Source organism: Pseudopodoces humilis, chromosome 2 (genome assembly GCF_049639895.1).
Source record: "Pseudopodoces humilis isolate 2021_Gansu_Grassland_sample_001 chromosome 2, ASM4963989v1, whole genome shotgun sequence".
Classification (NCBI taxonomy): Eukaryota; Metazoa; Chordata; class Aves; order Passeriformes; family Paridae; genus Pseudopodoces; species Pseudopodoces humilis.
This window is the reverse complement of record NC_142201.1, coordinates 102,781,777-102,800,071: the sequence shown is the minus strand read 5'-3', so window position 1 is coordinate 102,800,071 and position 18,295 is coordinate 102,781,777. Positions and strand designations below refer to the sequence as shown.

The 18,295-nt window shown below is 57.4% G+C and overlaps 1 protein-coding gene across 12 annotated transcripts in view; it reads left to right on the top strand.

The window, feature by feature from the left end:
• The window catches only part of ARAP1 (ArfGAP with RhoGAP domain, ankyrin repeat and PH domain 1), a 35,965-nt gene that overhangs the window by 1,815 nt on the left and 15,855 nt on the right, over positions 1-18,295 (top strand). For 3 of the 12 annotated variants that reach the window (XM_088051255.1, XM_014253612.2, XM_014253610.2), the window contains exons 1-8: positions 2,925-3,041; positions 6,072-6,823; positions 12,897-13,039; positions 14,536-14,603; positions 15,327-15,496; positions 15,936-16,106; positions 17,725-17,794; positions 18,074-18,194. In XM_088051255.1, the coding sequence (XP_087907381.1) occupies positions 6,150-6,823; positions 12,897-13,039; positions 14,536-14,603; positions 15,327-15,496; positions 15,936-16,106; positions 17,725-17,794; positions 18,074-18,194 (1,417 nt within the window). In that variant the 5' untranslated portion in view covers positions 2,925-3,041; positions 6,072-6,149. The other 9 variants (XM_088051252.1, XM_088051250.1, XM_014253611.2 and 6 more) reach the window with 8 other exon arrangements.

Genomic DNA, 18,295 nt, shown 5'->3' with positions numbered 1-18,295 from the left:
ACCAGCACATCTTACCTTAACCTTAACCCCAGTTTAACCCCAGCTCCCCACAGCAGACCCCAGCTCAGCCCCAGTATAACCCAGCTCAGTCCCAGTCTCCAGGGAGCCCTGGCATTGCTGATAGCCCTCATTCCTGGGCCACTGCGGGGGTCCTACTGCCTGGTTGGGGTGAGGGACGTGTTGGGGAACACTGGGTGGTTGTGCTGCTGATGCTGGGGGTGAAGCTGAGGGTCCAGCTGGCAGATTTGTTTTCTGCTGGGGATCTGCAGCCCCTGGGCACCCCAAACACCAACTCAATGGCCCCAGCAGTGTGAAAGTGTCCCATGGAACCAGCTTGTCATTACTGGATCATGCAGATCCTAGGTCTAGCACCATTGCAGGGACAGCAATTTTAATTTGTGGGTTCAGCCCCAAAAGCCAATTTTTGGAGGCACAGAGCTGAGTGCTGGGGGTGGGTGACTATTCTGGGAGGAAGGTAGCAATGAAAGCTCCTCCAAGAGCTGATAGTGGTTTTCTGGGGGTGCTCCAGCAGCTACTGGGGATGCATTATTATGGGTCACAGCCAGGACATCAGGGATAGGGATATTTAGAGCAATACTGAGGAGGCGTTTGCTGCCAGAACTTAGCCTCAGAACAAGGTGAGCCCTTGAGATTTTGGGGGTGTCTCGTGGGAGGCAGGGAGTGATACTCCCCATGTAGGGAGTGATGCAGTTCCTGTGGCAGAACTCTGGTGGTGGGGAGGTTGATGCTTAGGGAAACTTGGCAGATGGGCCCCGAAATCTGCAAGCGAGGGAGAGCCTGGCTGTGCAGAAAGGTTTTTGCAAAGTGGGGGTGGGTGCATGTGGTTGTCGATCCCTGTACTTCTGTCCCTGCTGCAGCATCCCCTGGCTTGGCTTGGCTTGTCTGCAGTGCTGTGGTGGCCAGGGGGATCCGGGGGGTGGCCCTGGTATGGTGTGACCCTGCTGCTGGGGACAGAGCCTGTGCATGGGGTAGAGTTGCACCCCAATGAGCATGAAGAGGAGGCGGGAGGGCATCAGGGCTGGAAAAGGGGACACCCCTTCCACAGCTGGAGGGGTCACCCCTTTCCCATGACACTTTCACTTCCCACTTACGAGAAAGTGAAACAGGGACCTGCATGGTTTCAGTGCTGGATGTTGGGTGATGGGGCTGATTTCTCACGGAGGAAGGAGGTGCCATGCTTCTCAGGGGGACCCATCCTCCGCAGCCAAGCTGTTGGCACAGACCCCTCCCCCAGCATCGCCAGACCCTGGGACATTTGGGCTCCTCTGGGGTGGCTGTGCATGTGAGGTTTGGCTTCCTGACCTAATTTGCTGACAGCTTTCATAAAGTGTGTCAGGAGCTGAGAGCACTCCAGTGAAACTCAGTGGGTAGCAACAGCATTGTCAGATACATTTACCTGTTTTCTGGGTGGATTTTCCCATTTCTGCTTGGATTTACTGCTTTTTTGACTGGATTTGCTCATTTCTGGCTGTATTTGCCCCTTTTCTGGCTAGATTTGTGAAGCAGGCAGCAATGCTCTGTAAGGGAATGCTGGGAAGCTCATCTGTTTGTTGATGTCACAGCCTGGGACATGTTTCACCTTCCCAGGTTTACTTTCATGGGGGAAGGAAAATGCAGGTGGGACCTTGGGGAAATGAAGAACCCTCAGTTTTCCTGCCCCCTTGTCCCTGGCTTCTCACCCACCTCATCACTGCCCACCTACCTCTAAGCACACCCTCCATCTGCACACAGAACTGGCTCGGGGTGGTTCCCATGTTAGGGCACACCCTGGTGTGTGTGTGAGCCCTCAGGCCCCTGAGCAGGGAGCCAGGCACCCTCTGGCTTCTGCACATGAACCATCTGGAGATGGAAACTCATGGCAGAGGGAGGAGACTTCAGAGAGGCAATTCCACCTCTGGATTGTGATTCTGCAAGCCTGAACTTGATCCCTGAACAGCGCCTGGGAGGTTTGAATATCATTTGCAATTTCTTTGGCTGAGAAGATCTTGAAAATGAAAAAACTTCACCCTCCTAGGAAGGAAGACCTTGGGCTCTGCTGAGCAGATGGGCACCCACTGAGGTGGAGTCTGGAGGGTTTGGGTGGGAAGGGGTCTGTGGGGTGCTGGGTGCTGTCCTGGGACTCTTCATTTGCTTTGGGGTATTTGCTGCTTGCTGAGGATTCTGCTTGGGCAGTTTCAGGGTTTCGATTCCCAGCTGGGCGGGGAATCTGCAAGTAGCCCTGGCAGATAGGTCTGTTGGGGACATCACATTCACCCCCTGGTGAATCCAGCAGGGACACTGGTGGCATTGGCCTCATTCTGGATGGCCATGGCCCCTTGTCTGATGATCTCTCCTTAATTTAGGCAGGAAAAGGTAAAAATCGCTGTGGTGTGAGACCGGTTGCCCAGTGCTGCTGGAGCATGGCGACTGAGGAGCCCCGCTGCCACTGGTGGCCAGCCCTGTTCCCACAGGTCCTTCTGCCACCCGGCTTTGTCCCCTGTGCCCACAGGAATCCTGGTGGGTAACAGCTTGCTGCCCTCCATGGGAATCCACAGGGGTCCTGGGGTGGTGGGACACGGCAGCCTGCTTGTCCCTTTCTGTCCAGTGGCCAGCAGGCTTCTCCTGCTGCCCCACAATAGCCCGTCCTTGGTAGCTGGTTCCTGCCACAGTAGTGGTGAGCTCTCACTTCCCAGACATCACCCTGCCTGTCTCTTCCTTCCTCTCCTGCTGAAAGCCCTGCCCCGTCCTTCTGTCACCCAGGGCTCTCACCGCCTCAGGATCCGGCCTTCTTGTCCCCTACGGCGGCTGTGGTTGGTGCATCACCACACTGAGGCCTTACAGTTCTGCTGGGGCCTGGGGTGGATATTGCACCACATCCCAGCTCAGAACTCTGCTTGGCTTTCTGAAAACTTCCTATTGCTGAGGTGGTGTTTGAGGAAGTACTGGGGCAGGCAGAGACCCCTGGGCAAACCTCCACCACGCCAGCTGGACCACAGGCAGGCCAGCCACCTCCTTCTGCTGAGCTGAGGGACCATGTTCTGGTAATTATCTCTCTTTGATTAATGAGCCCACAGACCTGGGGAAGGGGAACATGGGGTGTAGGCAGGGTTTGCCTGCATGGGAGGAGGAATTGCAATGGGAACTAGATCAATCAAGTGGGTGCCAGACACCTAACAGGGCTCCTATGCTGGATTTTCCTGGCTCATGGCCATTATCTTGGGTCCCATCAAAGGGACAGGCAGGGAAGAGCTGTGGGATGGCCACCACTTTATTACCTGGTGCTTGGGTGCTGAGTGCAGCTCTGTCAGTGACAAACTAATGGCCCTAGTCACACTACTCGATCCCTGGCACCTCGTTAGCGGTAACACTGATTACCTGGGGGAATCTGGAGCCAGTGAAGGGAGCTCGCCTGTCACTCCCAGTCAGAGCCCATAGACTCCATGGCATACACAGCTCCTTAATTGAACAAGCCCAGCCCTCATTAGTGCCCCATCTGAGGGCTGGGAAGCCCTGAGAGCAGTGGTAGGATGCAGAGGGTGGGCACACCCATGCTTCCTGGGGGGCTCCTGCCTGGGCCAGGATGCTCAGCTCGGAGAAGAAGTGCATCTCAAATGTGCTGTGTTGAGTGAGTTGAAGGCATCTGAGGTGGGCTGGGGTAGCTGCAGCAGCCCCCAGAAAAGCAGCCAGTACCCAAGTTTGGGGGTAGAGGGGTTTGCTGAGCCCCTTGGTCCAGACAAAGGGGACCAGCACCAAGCACCCCCAGATCCTTCATCCCCAGCACTGGCAGAGTGAGGGTTGTGTGGGTTTGGGATGGGGCTGAGGGGTCTGGTCCTCGTGTATTTTGGCATCCTGACTTATCCCCCCCAGAGCACCAGCACCACAGTGCCAGGGTGCTGTCAGCCTTTGCCATTCCCTTCTCACGCCATTTGTCCAGCCTTTAAGTCTCTTACAAAACAGCCCCTGTGGTGTTGCTTAATCCTGGGGAGGAATGCAGTGGGTCAGCACTGGGAGGATTTGGGCTTGGCAGGGGCCACAGTGAAGGTTGATCCCCAGCAGCCAGATGGGTTACGGCATCTCCCTGTGTTGGTTTTGCTTCTGGAATATCCTTGTCTTGTTTAGCACAGAGGTTAAATGATTAATGATTGAAGAAGGGAACCTAGCAAAGGCCTGATGAATGATTTACTTGGTGAGGGCAAAGGGCCAGCCTGGCACACCGAAGATCCTGCGCTTCCCTTGTTGGAGTTTTGTCCCTGTCCCTGGTGAGCAGCAAGGAGGGCCCTCAGCCACCCCAGATAGTGCTGGGACAGTGCCAGTGGTGAGTGCTGGTGCAGCTGTCCTTTCCTGATAGGTCTGCCCCACCACTGCATCGATGTCCTGGCATTGGGACAACAACTGGGGATGTTGGCACTGGTATCAATGGGTGACACTGGTGGTGGCTCCTTGGCTCTAGCCAGGATGGGGGGCATTTGTGGGAGCTCCATATACTGGTGTCACTGTGTTTCCCTCTGCTTCTCCAGAGCCAGTGCCCAGCTGGGGTTGAGCCTGCCTGTGCTGGCATCACTGGGATCTGGTGACAGCAGTGTCACCCAGCAGCATCACTTAGCCATTTTCAATAACAGATGAGGGCTTTCTAGGTGTGGAGGTGGGAGAGAGAATTTTATTCTGAATCAGGGATTTTTGGAGTGCTGGTTGGGATTGCTGGGACCAGTGGGAAGGTTCTGGGTGCTGCTGATTTCTGTCATGCTGCTGATTTCTCTGGTGCTGCCAGCAAGGAGCCGCAGGGGTCAGCCAGCCCTGGGTTCCTGTTGCTCCTTCCTTGGACACTTGGTCCTTGGAGCCTGAAGTAAAGCCGAACTGTGACAAGAAGTTTGAGGGAAGTGGCACTGTGGCCACATGCCAGCAGCACCACTGGGATGCTGGTGTCTCGAAGTGTAGGGGTCACTGGCTGTGGGGACCCCATGGTGCCTCTGGCTCGGCAGTGTCCAGTTAGTGCTGGGTCGAGGATGAGCCTTGCTCAGCTGTGCACTTTGCACTGAAACCGCAAGTGCTGCCGAGGGCTGGGACCTGCCTGAGTCACAGTAAACGTGACTCTGACAGCAGATCAGACTGGCCTATTTACGGCTCCAGGAAATCCTCTGGCTCTTTCTTAGCAGGTCTAAAAAAACCTCCAGCAAACCCAAAATAAGATGGTGCCAGGGTCACTAGCGATGCTGTGTGTGCCGACATGATGGGATCTGCCTCCTGCCTGGAGCCTGCCAAGGCCATGATGCTGGTGGGTGGGAAGGGCAGGGTATCCCATCTGCTGCTTCTTGGGATAACAGGGATTTGCCCTGCCAACAGCTATGGTGTGTGAAGGGTGTTCTGCTGCAGGAGCTGGGACACCAAGTGAGCCCTCATGTCCCAAGCTCTGGATGCCACAAGGGCACTCTGCTAGGTGTGCACAGGTGCTCTGTCAGCACTCCAGGCTGCCATGCTAGAGCAATGCCAAAGACAGACAGGGCTCGGGAGCTGGGAACAATGCCACGGTGGGCATAAGGTCTGTGGGGAGGGGTTTGGTGTAGTTTAGGTTGGCTCCAGCAACAGCACCCTGGCACTGGCTGTGATGGGGACAGGCTGGGAGAGGGGACAGCCTTCTGGATCCAGCTGTCCATGTCACTCCATCCTGGCTTGCTGCTGTAAGCCAGGGGAGCTGCATCCTGGACGGTGGCAGCCCTGAGGTGCAGCCAACAGTTCCCCTGCCCTTGGGATTCCCTCATTATCCACAATGTGGATAATCCCCTACTGCTCTGTCCCACTGCCCAAATGTCACTCCCTGGGACCATGCTGGGGGCTCACAGTGCCTTCACCTCTAAACAGATGGCCTCTATATTTCAATGCCTAAACCAGGACTCTCCAGCATTTCCACACCCCTGCAGGCCCCCAGTTCAGGACTGGGTGATCCTGGGGACACAGCATGGTTGGATGCCATAGGAAAACCAGGTTGCTTCACGGGGAATGTTGGTTTTGGGACTCCAGTCTTCAAATGGTGTGTGTTTCAGGACTGGTCCTGATCCTGTTGTCTCCATTCCCAGGTCCTCATGTCATCCTGAGTCTCGCTGGCAACGGAAGATGCACTGAGTGGTGCGGGTTTCTGTGGCCAGCCCCCTGCCATGGAGGAGGAAGGATCACTGCCGGTGGCCGCCTGGCTGTCTGCCCTCCACCTCGACCAGTATGTGGAGAGCTTCCAGCAAAGTGAGCTGTGGTCAGTGTGGGACTGCCGAGCTCTGACGGACGAGGAGCTCACCCGCCTTGGGGTGCTGCTGCCCGGCCACCGCCGCCGCATCCTCCTGGGGTTGCAGAAAGCCTTTGTTGAGGCCCCGCCGCCCGCTGGGACTCAGCAGCCCCCTGCCAGTAAACCTGTCCCCATGAAACGCCACATCTTCCGCCTGAGCGCTGCAACACGGCCGGAGCAGCTGGAGCCCCGTTGCCTGCCAGTGCCCGGTGGGACCCCACTGCTGGAGCCAGAGAGGGGTGCAAGCTTCACCCAACTGCCCCCACCCATCCCACCCAGGGTGGGCTGCCGCCCCCCCCTGAAGTTCTCACCATCACTATTGGGGGGCAGCCCTGAGCCCCCCACTGCGTCCTGCAGCCATCTCCCAGCCCTGGAGGACCCGTCTCCGCCAGCCCTTGGGGAGAAGCCCCCTGCTGATGGCAGGGCCAGACCCCCATTGCCGCCGCTGCCAGCCAAGAGACACCAACTGGAAACCAAGTGCCAGAGCCTGAAGGGCCCCCCACTGCCTGACCGCCCCCCCGTGCTGCCCCCCAGGGCCGTGTCCCAGAGGAGGTAAGGGGGTGGCAGGGACATGGGCTTGGGAATGCCCCAATGAGCCAGGTCTGGGGGGGGGGGCTACTGTGTTGTGGGTGGGACCCTCAGGGACACAACATGGGTTGCCTGGGGTACCTATGCCCTCCCCAGACCTTAGCACATCTCCTGGGAGTACCTCCACCCCAGAGCTCAGCACATCTCCTGGGAGTAAGCCCCAGCCCCAGCACATCCCGTGAGTGTACTAATCCTCTCCCCAATCCCAGCACTTTCTGTGAGGGTACTCACCCTCCTCCCAACCCCAGCACAACCCCTGGGGGTACCCCTGCCCCAGGCCATAGCACATTTCCCCGGGCTACCAGCACCTGGGCAGGGGGGTTGGGTGCTGAGATATTTATTTTGGCTGTGGCTGGATGTATCCGCCCTGATCATCCCTGTCACCCAGGTCTCCCCAGCCTGGCATGGGCTGGGATGCAGTCTCCACAACAATGTAGAGCCCTGACTTGCCCCCATCTGCAATCTAGGTAGTGCAGGAGCCTCAAGAACTCTTGACACCAGTGGGTGCAAGACAGTGAACCACAGCGCACAGGGAGCATGGGGTGAAGCTGCTGCCAGGTGCTGTGGCCAGATGACATGGCAGCAGGCTGGAATTTGGGGACAGCAGTGCTTGCACACCCCCCCTCTTTGATGTCCTGACCCCCCAGTACACTCCCAAATCCTGCAGAGTGCAGGCAGATGCGGAGTGAGGACTGGGAATGCAGTTTGGAGGGGGCGGATGAGCTCCTGGGTTCCAGCACCCTCCTGAGGTGGGGGAATGTGCGCAAGCCTATGTGCCCCCCCTGCCCCAGGAATCCTGCCCCATAACCTCCCCAGGACCCACAGACTCTAAGGGATGTGTTCCTGGAGCTGGGGTGTCTAGCTGGTCCCCTAAGGGGGGTCCTGGGAGTGGGGCTGGGTTTGTGCTGACTGAAGGTGCTGGATGGGACCCCATGTGTAGTCAGGATGAGAATGGGAGGGCTGCTGGCTGCGCTCCCCCTCCGGCTTCTCATTCCTGTGTCCCAGTGGGGTTTTTGTGGTGAGGTGGGTGGAGGTGATCCCTCTGCCCATGCTCTGACCCTACCTGCTGGGATGTGTTTGGAGTGGGCTGGGATGCTGAGCTGGGGAGGGGGCTCAGGAAGCTGATGTGGGGGGCTGGCATGCCATGGGGTGGGCAGCACCTGTCCCTGGGGCTCCTTGGAATCCGGATCAACAGTGTCTGTCCTGGCGCCCCAGGAACTGTTCCCACCACTGCATTTCTGCACCAAGATCCTCCTGGAGCTAGTCTCCATCCTGCCCTGGCCAGGAGGCTACCCAGGCACGATGAGGCCACTGGCTGCCATTTTGGTGCAAGCTGTGCTGGCTTGCTGCTGGACGTGCCACGCTGGTTTGGCACCAGCTGTGCCGTGGGCTTAGTGCCATCCGTGCTGGGTGTTTGGTGCCAGCCATGCCAGAGTTCTGCCACTGCGTGTGCCGTGGGTTCTTAGTGGCCGTGCCGAGTGTTTGGTGCCGGACACGCCAGGAAGTTTTGCTGCGGTGCAGGAAGTGCCGGGGTGAGAAGCTGCGCTCCCCGCCGGGCTCCCCCAGCCCTCCCCGTGCTGCCGATCGCTGCCAGCGCGGTTCCTGCCAGCTGCCCAGGTAGGGAGGGGGGCACGCCTGGCACGGTGCCGTGCCCAGGGACAGGCGGCGGCGGCCGGGGCGGAGGAATTCTGGAGATGGGATTGAGCGCTGCCGGCTCCAGCGGGTGTTTCCTGCCCTGGCCTGCGTACCCACAGGCATTGTTGGTCCTCCAGTCCCTGCTGCTCCGGGGACGGGCGCTCTGCCGCGGAACAAGCGCTGCCCGCCCTGGCACGGCACCCCGGAGGCTGTGCGCTTGAACTCGGGGGCCGGGATTCCCCCCTGGAACTGCCCCGAGGGATCTGGGGGTGCACGAGGCTCCCTTGGGAGCTGCATGCAGGACTCGGGGTGGGCTTGTGGCCTCGCCGGGCGGCGGTGACTGAACGGCACACCCAGGACACAAAGATGTCCAGTGGCTTGGGGGACTCTGAGGTCACCGTGGCAGAGCCTCGGGGGCTGTGCCAGTGTGGGACAGGTGGGTGGCCATAGCTCCTTGGCACTGTGCTGTGATGCACTCATAACATATAGATTACACATATGTATTGGTGCTTGGTAGCGACAAAAGGGAATATGTATGGGTGTATGTGTGTACATATATAGTTCTCAAATAGATCTTGATGCTGTAGTGAATATATAGGAGTAGGAGTATATCTGTGCATCCATAAATATGTTATACGTGTATTATATGGAGATATTGGGAAGCTCAGAACTAACCGGTTGAACCCCAAAATTGATTTCAAAAGCCACTTTAATTGTATGACTAGGAATATATTGACTATAGGTGGGTTCTTGTTTTGAGAACATTTTAAAAATAAAGAGCTATAATTTCCTAAGGAATTCTTCCCTGTGAGGATGGTGAGGCCCTGGCACAGGCTGCCCAGAGAAGCAGTGGTTGCGCCATCCCTGGAAGTGTTCAAAGCCATGTTGGATGGGGCTTGGAGCAACCTGTAGGTAATCCTGCCCACGGCATGAGATAAGCTTTAAAGTCCTTTCCCAACCAAACCATTCCACAGTTCTATGACTCTTTGGCCAGTGCTGGTGCCATGCCCGTGGATGGAGGAGATGTGGTGGTGCAGGACAGCTGGCACAGACTAGGGGTGCATTTAGGAGGATGAGGGTATGAGTCACCCTATGGTGGGTGTTGGTCTCGACTCTATGTGTGGGGCAGCATCTACTGGGAGCTTGGGAAGCTATCCACACTGGAGCTCCCTGGAGTGATGGGTGACTGGCTAAAGTGCCCTGTACTGGGTCAGAGGGAGCTCCACAGCCCTGGGGTGCTGCTGATGGCTCCAAACCCATCTCCTGCCCCCTGGGGGCACCTGGCCTGTGTGCCTGCAGCCAGTGAACATGAAAGGCCTGGGTTTAGGGGGCATGCTGCTGGGCTGCCCAAGGACCAACAACAGTGGGGGATGCTTGCCTGTGTTGGGGCTGATGGTTGCTCATGTCTGGATGATCCTTGCTGATGCTGAGTTGATGCCCACATCAGGGTGATGTTTGCCCAGGTCTGGATGATACTTGCCCACATCAGGGTGATGCTCACTGCATCTAGGCTGGGGCCAGGGCTCTTTGCCAGCAGCTGTGAGACAGCTGCATTGGTCTGGCCCTGTCTCCGGGTGGGAATGAGACCCCACCATAAGATGGGAGTACTCACAGGGGAGGGACCTCCGAGAGTGAGGGCTGAAGAAGAGCTGGAGCACCCCTGCCTATGCAGACAGCCTGGGAGCAGTGCAAGTGACCTGGGCATTTCTGAGGTGACACCACCCACCCATCTCCCCTCATTTCCGGGTCTGCTGCCGTGGTCCCTGGCGCTTCCTCCTAGCTGCTTGCAGAGCCATATTGTGGTTTCCTCCAGGCCATGTTCACCTCCGGGTTCTCACCATCCCCCCAAACCCTCGGCCACCCCAAGCATTGCTGTGCCAGGAGGTGATAGGATCATCCCAGCCCTGCTGGGTGTGGGATGTCTGAGGTACTGCCACCCATGGGTTGATGGCAGCAACTGTGTTCAACACTGGGAGCTCTCTCACCAGTTCCAGACTTGATGCCGCCCTCCCAGTGCCAGCTGCAGGGCTGTGAGCCCCTCAGTTTTGGCCACTGATAGCTCAGACCTAGACACCCCACAGAGGGTCCCATGAGCAGTGGATGCTCATGTCTGCACCCTGCTCATGGGATGAGGCTGTCAGTGAGGGGAGCACCCCCCCCCCATGCCTAGGGGATGGTCTAGGTATTAGAGCAGCCCCCTGAGCAGCTGGTGGGTGGAGAGGGGTTGTAGAAAGTGATGTCCAAGGAAGTGATGACAGAAGACTCCTTTTCAGAGGGTTGGGTGAGCTGGGCAGGGGTGGTGGCCTGGGCAGAGGTTTGGTTTTGGGGTGGTGCCTGTGGGAGAGCACTGTCCCCCTTGGAAGAGAGGCTTAGATAAAGGACAGCACGTAAGGTGCTGGTTTGCCATTTCTCTAATGGCAGAGGTGGCACCAAGCAGACCCTTCATGGAGCAGGACTGGCATCCTTTGGGCATGGCTGCATGGGGGTCCAGGGGGTGCAGAGGGTGATAGGGCACCCACACTACCCCATGGAGCCATGGGGGGAACATGAAGCCCAGGGATGCTACAACAGCAGATCATGACGTGGAGAGCAGGCAGACCAGTGGGGAGAGTGTTGTGGGGAACTGGAGTGTTATTTGTACCCGAGCTCTGTGGGTGCCCATTCTGCTGGTCCCTGGGATGGTGGGGCTAAGGGCTGTACAGGATGGGCTGAGCCAGAAACCCTCCTGAGAAGTCCCCATCCAGGAGATGTGGGTTGTCCTGGCCTGAGGCTTGTCATCTCGCTGCTGGGCATGGGGTTTGTGCTGGAGCCCTCCAACCACACCCCAGGGGACAACCACCGTGCTGGGTGGCTGCACAGATGCAGACCCCAGCCAGGCTCTTGCTGGAGGCTCTGTGGCTTGTGTACTGTCACCTCCATGTCTCTGGGTCTCTGCACACATGGGTGCCCCAGCAGCTCCTGCCTGATGATGCTGGGAACAGTGCTGCTCCACTGACCACACTCCCCTGCCCATGATCCGCTCCTTCCCTGCCAGCATTCCCTAATGTATGGATGGTTGTGGCTGGTTCCCATGGAAATAGCTGCTGAGTAATGAGGTCAGGCTGACCCAGCTAGAGCCAGCACTCCCATCCTCCCCTGCTTCCTGCTCCAGCCTGCGAGAAGTTTCTTCTCCAGCTCACCCCAAGCTAAGGGGAAGCTCATGCATGAGCCGTGGTGCTGGGAGGCACATCCCCAGAAACCATGGGGTGCTAATGGCATCTTTGGTCAAGGTATCATGGGATCACAGAATGGTTTGGATTGGATAGGACCTTAAAGCTTGTTTAGTTCTACCCCCCTTGCCAAGGGCAGGGACACCTCCCACTAGACCAGGTTGCTCCAAGTCCCATCACACCCGGTCTTGAACATTTGCTGGCATGGGGCAGTCACAGCTTCTCCTGACGACCTGTGTTAGGGCCTCACTACCCTCAGAGGGAAGAACTTCTTCCCAATATCCTATCTAACCAGCTGTTCGTTCTTGTGGCTACAGTGGGAGGTAGCTGGGGCAAGGATGGGGATGGTTCCAGCATGCAGGTCCCCTGGGGCTCACCTGCCGAGGCTTGGTGTGGAAATTCTGCCCACTGCCTCTGCCCTCTCCCTGGATTCAGGAATGCTCCAAAGGTATCTTGTATTTTTATATCCTGGAGAAACTTCTTAATCTCCTGCCCTTGAAAATAACCATTACCCCAGAGGTTTCTATTGATTGCCTGTCACCTTTGAGTCTCAGGAAGGCAGGAAGCAAGGAACAAGAGGTAGAAATGGTTAAGCCCAGGTGCTCTGTGGAGAGGAGGACAGTCCCCATGGTCCCTCTCCACACTGATCAAGGTTTTGGGGCTGGGGGCATGGCTCACTGAGCCAGGAGAAGCTCCATTTCCAGGATTTCTTGCTGCCATAGCAGCTACCTGGATCTCCAGTGTCCATCCCACCATAAGGAAGCTGGTGACACAGAGCATCCCTAGGGCTCTCGTCCTGCTCAAGGAACCCTGTGGCCACCTGCAAACCAGCTAAGGAAGTGGCTTTGCAATTGTTTAGACTGGAGGAAGGAAAACAACCTGCTCTGGGATGTGGCTTCAAGGCTGTGGGTGGCTTGGGGTGTCCCAGGGTCAGATAAGGATCCTGAGCCATGGAGCACACACAGGGGAGTGAGGCTGGATGCCAGGAAAACATTTCCAGGCTAGAAAAGTAGTCATATTCCCTCAAGCAGGGGAAGGCTTTGCCATGGGGTCTTACGAGTTGGTTTGTGGGTTTGGGTCTGCTGGGGTTTGGTCCCTTTTGGGGATCATCTGTGACCCCCTTGTAGGTGTATCATGGTTGGGAAGTGAGGCAGGGGCTGGCATAAGGCAGTACTTGCTCCTCTCTCTCACAGCATCCCTGCCAAAGAGGAGGTCCCCATCACTGAAAGAGCAGCTGGTGTCACCCTGTCCTCCCTGTTTCCCCTGCCTCGCACAAAGACACCAACACCACCAGCACTGCCCTCCAAGGTCACCCTTCCCTTCGTGCCAGAGTTTGGTGAGTACAAGGGGGGCCCCTCCAATCTTCCCCTGTCACAAATCTTCCTTTGGGATGTCTGGCTGCCAATCCATCAGCATCCATCCTACAGGTGCTGTGCCTTCCTTCTTGTCAGTTTGTTCCTCTGTCCTTGCTGTGGTCTCTTTCTCCTCTATCCCCTTGCTTGCCTTTTGGGCTGGGTGTGTCAGGTGTGCAAGACCTGGGTTGCGAAATTTAGGGTGTGTGAGGTCTGAGCTGGTGGGCTTCAGGGAAAGGATTTAAGACCCAGGTTTGGAGTTTCAGGGGATGCAAGATGTGGACTAGGGGTTTGAGTGCAGCCTCTCCTAGGGCAGAGCAAAGGTTTCTGTGGGTGCTGGAAGCACTCCCACCCACTCACAGAGGAAAAGTGAACTCATCAGGGGAGTGGAAAGGAGATGTCCCTGGTTCTGGGATCCTAGGACTGTGCCTTTGCATCCCCCAGCCTCATCCTCAGGGTGTCCCTGGGGCTCAGCCAACTGCAGGGAGCAATGCTGAGCTGGGGATCCCCATGGGAGTGAAAGTTTGGTCTCAGGGTGCACTGGTTGGACTATAATTCAGCTGGAATAGCTCCATGGAAGGAAGAGGAAGCGCTGAGTTAGATGGGGTGCTGGCTGCCTCTCAAGGCCAGCAGTCCTGCAGGAAGCAGCACTGGTTTAACCGGGAGCTGGGGTGTGTTTCAGAAGCTGGGAGAAGCCATGGAGAGGGAGGGGGTGCAGAGAGGAAAGCTGCTCCCACCCTGATGGATTTGGGATGCAGAGTCTGCAGGGGCTTTCTGTGGTTCCAAGGTGAGCATCTACCCACACCCTTCAGCCCGCTGCAGCCTGGGAGCATCCTCACCTGCTGCCAGGGCCCAAACACCATCATCTGGTTTGGGGTTTTGGGAAGAACCTGCTCCAGATTTTCAGTGGGATTTGGGAGTGGGTGTCTGCCAGGGCCAGGCTGTCTGGGGCCACTTGTTCCCTGTGGGCTTACAATCCTGACCAGGTTTCCTGCTGACATGTGGTCTGTGTGAGGAGGAACCATCTCTCATTCCCATCATCCTCTGGGATCTCATTTCCATGGTGCACAAGCTCAGGAGCTGATAAGGAATGAGAGAGGAGGGAGGGGAATTCACCCTGGAAAACAAGCTGTGGAAAAAGCCCCTGGGAACCACCAGCAGCAGGAGCTCCCGGGCAGAGACATGAGAGCCTGGATGGAGCCATGGTGCTGGGGCTGGTGTCACCAAGTCCCCTTCTGGAGAGGCCAGGAATGTCATGACGGTGCTGGGAGGTGCCACTAGCGGGATTTTGCCCTCTCCCAGCTCTTCCCCAAACTCCTTGATAAAACCCTTCTTGTCACAGGGACCGTTATTGGCCAAGGGCAAAGCAAGGGGAAGCCAGCCATGCCTGCATCATCCTCCCCACAGGATTCAGGGTAGCAGGGGGAATTGGGACCTCTTGCTCTATCCCAGCTGATTCCCAGCATCTTTCCTTTGTCAGATGACTCAGACTACGAGGACTCGGCGTGGGAGGAGGAATTAGCCAGACCAACGGAGGAGATGGCCAAGGTTGGTCCCACCATGGGGCTGGAAATGGGCAGGAGCTAGCACGGTGACTGGCCTGCAGGACAGGTACCAGCCTTGGGATGCTCCAGAGATACTGGTTAGGGCTGGAGGAGCATGTTGGCAGTGGCTAGAGAGGGGGTTCTGCCTCACTGAGCACCCACTGGGTCTCCCATAGGTCCCTAGGGAGTACCCCCTGGGTCTCCCATGCGGGCTGGAACCTCAGGGTTTCCAGGGAGCACCCACAGCTGCTCCCCCACACTCACATGCCCAGAGTATGTGCTAGTAGATGTCTCCAGCACTGCATCTTGAATGTAATCCCTGGATTGTGAATTTCTATCTGCCTCCCTCGCTCTCTGGGATGGGATCAGATGGATTTGAGGAGTCCCAGAAGCTCCAGAGCCCCCTGAGCACCTGAAGCCCCCACCTGCCTTTGTTTGGGAACACCAGGGCCAAGGAGGCGATGACAGATTTCTCATGAAGCTCCTACATTTTTAGCTGCTATAAATAACCATCCTAGTGTTCAGCTCCTCCCTTGACTGCACTTCCCTCTCTCTGTGAGCCTCAGCATGCCTCTCCTGGGCACCCTGGCACCGTGGGCACCCGTTGAGCTGGGGATGGGCTGGCGACATGGCATCATGTCCCCTCTCCTTCCATCCACCCTGCACCCTCACGGTGCAGTGGGAGCACCGTGGAGAGCCCATGTGTCACCCATGTGTGTCTCTGCAGGAGGATGCCGAGCCAAGGATGGGGCGACCACGGTCCCTGCGTTTCAACAGCCTCTTCAGTGAAGATGAGTTTGGCGAGGAGCACCCCAATGCACCCCCTGCCAAGTACGAGCTTGGCTGCTGTGCTGTGTGCGAGGCTGGTGACATGCTGTGTCTGTGTGTAGGCAAGGGGTACGTGTGCATGTACCAGGGGCTGTTTTTGATTGTGTGGAGGGTGTGAGCACAGGTAGAGAGGGCATGGCAGGGTAGGTTAGTGCACAGGTCAGGGCTTGTGTATGCACAGCTCGACAGTGCACACACATGGACACACACAGGGACTGTGTGTGTGAGCAGAGAGCAGCTCTGTGTCACTGGGTTGGGGCTGTGGTCTTGGGGGTGCCCCTGTCCCCTCTCCCAGAGCTGGGACTCAGGCCTGGGCTGTCCATGGGACTGGTGGATATGCTGGGACCCCATTGAAGGGACCATCCCCAGTGTCCCTGCTTGCATACAGCTGACCTGCATTGCCTGTGCCTCAGGGAAGGTCACAGGGAGGCTGAAGCATGCTGGGGAGCCTCAGCCCCTCCTGGGACCCGCCAGCTCTTAACCCCCTCCCTCGGCTCCTCATCCCCAGTGGTGGCAGCAGCTGGAGTGACAGGGACCCGAGCCTGCACCCGTCTGCACCTGACACCTTCCCTGGCAGCAGCGCCGGCACGCTCAGTGACAGCATGGAGGGCACCAGTGCCACCACCCCGCTGTCACCCACCATCAGAGCAGGATGGCTGGACAAGAACCCACCACAGGGGTGAGTGATGTACTGGGGGTTCCTGTGTGACATGGGTGATTGTCCCCTCCTTTTCTCACCTGTAATTTCTGCTCATGGGGGTGTATGGCAAAAATCCATCACTAGGGGTTCCTTCCACTCCCTTCTATCCTGTGATTTAGATTAGAAACACCCATTTTTTGTCAAAGAGCCTTTCTCAGAGCAGGTGCCACCAGTTGTTGTACTGTGCTGACAAGGGGAGGCTGCAGCTCAAGCTTCTTCTCAGATCCTGCATCACTGGGAAAAAAGAGCTGCTTTTCCTCTGGGGGAGCCCTGGAATAGCAGTGACCACAAGAGAAGCTGTCAGGGATGAGGTGGGGTGTCTGGGCTTGGCATGCATTTGGAATCGCTGGGTTTGCCACAGGAGGATGTGGTGATAGCCTCTATCCCATGGGATGTCAGCCCCAAATCCCGGGCTTATGGTGGAAAGTCAGAGTGGTGCAACAGTAATACAGGGGAAGTGCTAGGCTTGTGTGTTTGTGCTCCAGGGTAAGTGAGCCAGGGAGTCATGGGAAGACCAGTGATCGCCCTGGGGAGTCTAGTGAACCCTGGGCAGTGAGCACAACCAGCACAGTGTGCACAGGGAGCCCACTCAAAGAGCCCCTGCACTAACTGAGAGGCAACAATCAAGCAGGAGATGTGACAGAGGCTTCTTAATCTGAGCTCCAAGGAAGCCCTGAGGCAGCAGTTCCACCAGGAGGAGGAGAAAGCTCAGCTGTTTGCAACAGAGCAGCCTTGCTGCTGGGGAAGTGAGAGCAGCTGGAAAGTCCCTGGGAATCTGCTCCAGCAAACCTTTCCTGAGTAAACAAGCCCTTGAGCAACCGTGTCCTTGCCACCACAGCAGCCTGCAGCCCCACCAGCAGAGGGGGACCTGGGGGTTCAATGCTGGTAGGGGGCTGCATGGAAAGGCTTGTGGAGCTGTGTGGGAAACAGCTTGGCTCCTCCTGCAGCCCTCATGCTAAAGGGGTGGGCTGAAGAGTGTCCTGCCTTTCCCTGTTGTGCATGGTTGCTCTGCATCCTCAGCTGAGGAGGGCAAAGAGGTCTCTGGTGGGCTCTCTTCCAGACCCCAGAGGGTCCTGCCTCTCATCTCTATCCCCATCCTGATAGAGATGCATGGCTTCTCCCTCTGCTTTGGTGCCACTGACCCCTCCTGGAATGTGTCTCCTGGTTGAATCCTGCCTGGCTGTTAGGGGCAGCCCTTGTTCTCAGCTCCATATTTTAACTGGTGCCTGGAGGAAAGCATGAAATCCCCATTGCTATCCCCAACAGCAACATGAGGGCACAGGATCAAGGGCTGGGGACTTCAAGGGCTGGCCAGGACAGGCCTCTTATCCCTATGCAGGATAGAGGACTGGGGATATAGCACCAGATCAAGGGCTGGGGACACCCAACACCAAGGGCAGAATGGAGGGCTGGGGACATCAAGGGCTGGGGACATGGCACATGATGGAGGGCTGAGGACATCGAGGGCTGGGGACACAGGGCAGGATCAATGCTGAGGTGGCCCCAGGCTTTTGGCAACTGGGGCGTGAACACGCAAGCAGAATCATTCTGAGTTCAAGGGCATCCCCTCCAATGGATCCCTCTGGTTCCCTCGCAGGTCCTACATCTACCAGAAGCGCTGGGTGAAGCTTGATGCTGACTACCTCCGATATTTTGACAGTGAAAAGGTGGGTGGAGAGGATGGATCTGGGGGTTTGGGATGAGAAGGTGGCAGAGGAGGTGCCCCAGCAGGGTCACCTCCCTCTGGGCCTCCCAGCTCGGAGATGTGGCTGTGCCAAGGGTCAGTATCCCAGGGAACAGCCATGGCTGGGTGCTGGGGATGAGGTGTGGGAGGCTCAGAGCCTCCTGGCCATTGGAGCTGGAGCATTGGGAATCCAGGGCACTAACTGCCCTGTTTCCCCAAGGCCACAGACATGAGCAGCGTGTCTCCCCACTCCCTGACCTAGGATACCTACTCCAAGCGGCTCATTCCCGTCTCCTCCATCTCCCGTGTCTCCAGCGTCGGGGACCAGAAATTTGAGGTTGTCACCAACAACCGCAACTTTGTGTTCCGGGCCGAGAATGATGGTGAGTGACAGGGGTCCCTGTTCCCCACCTGCTTTCCCTTCCCAGCCCATGGGATGAGTCCCATGGGCTTCTGGGCCCAGGCTGATCCTGACCCGTCTCGC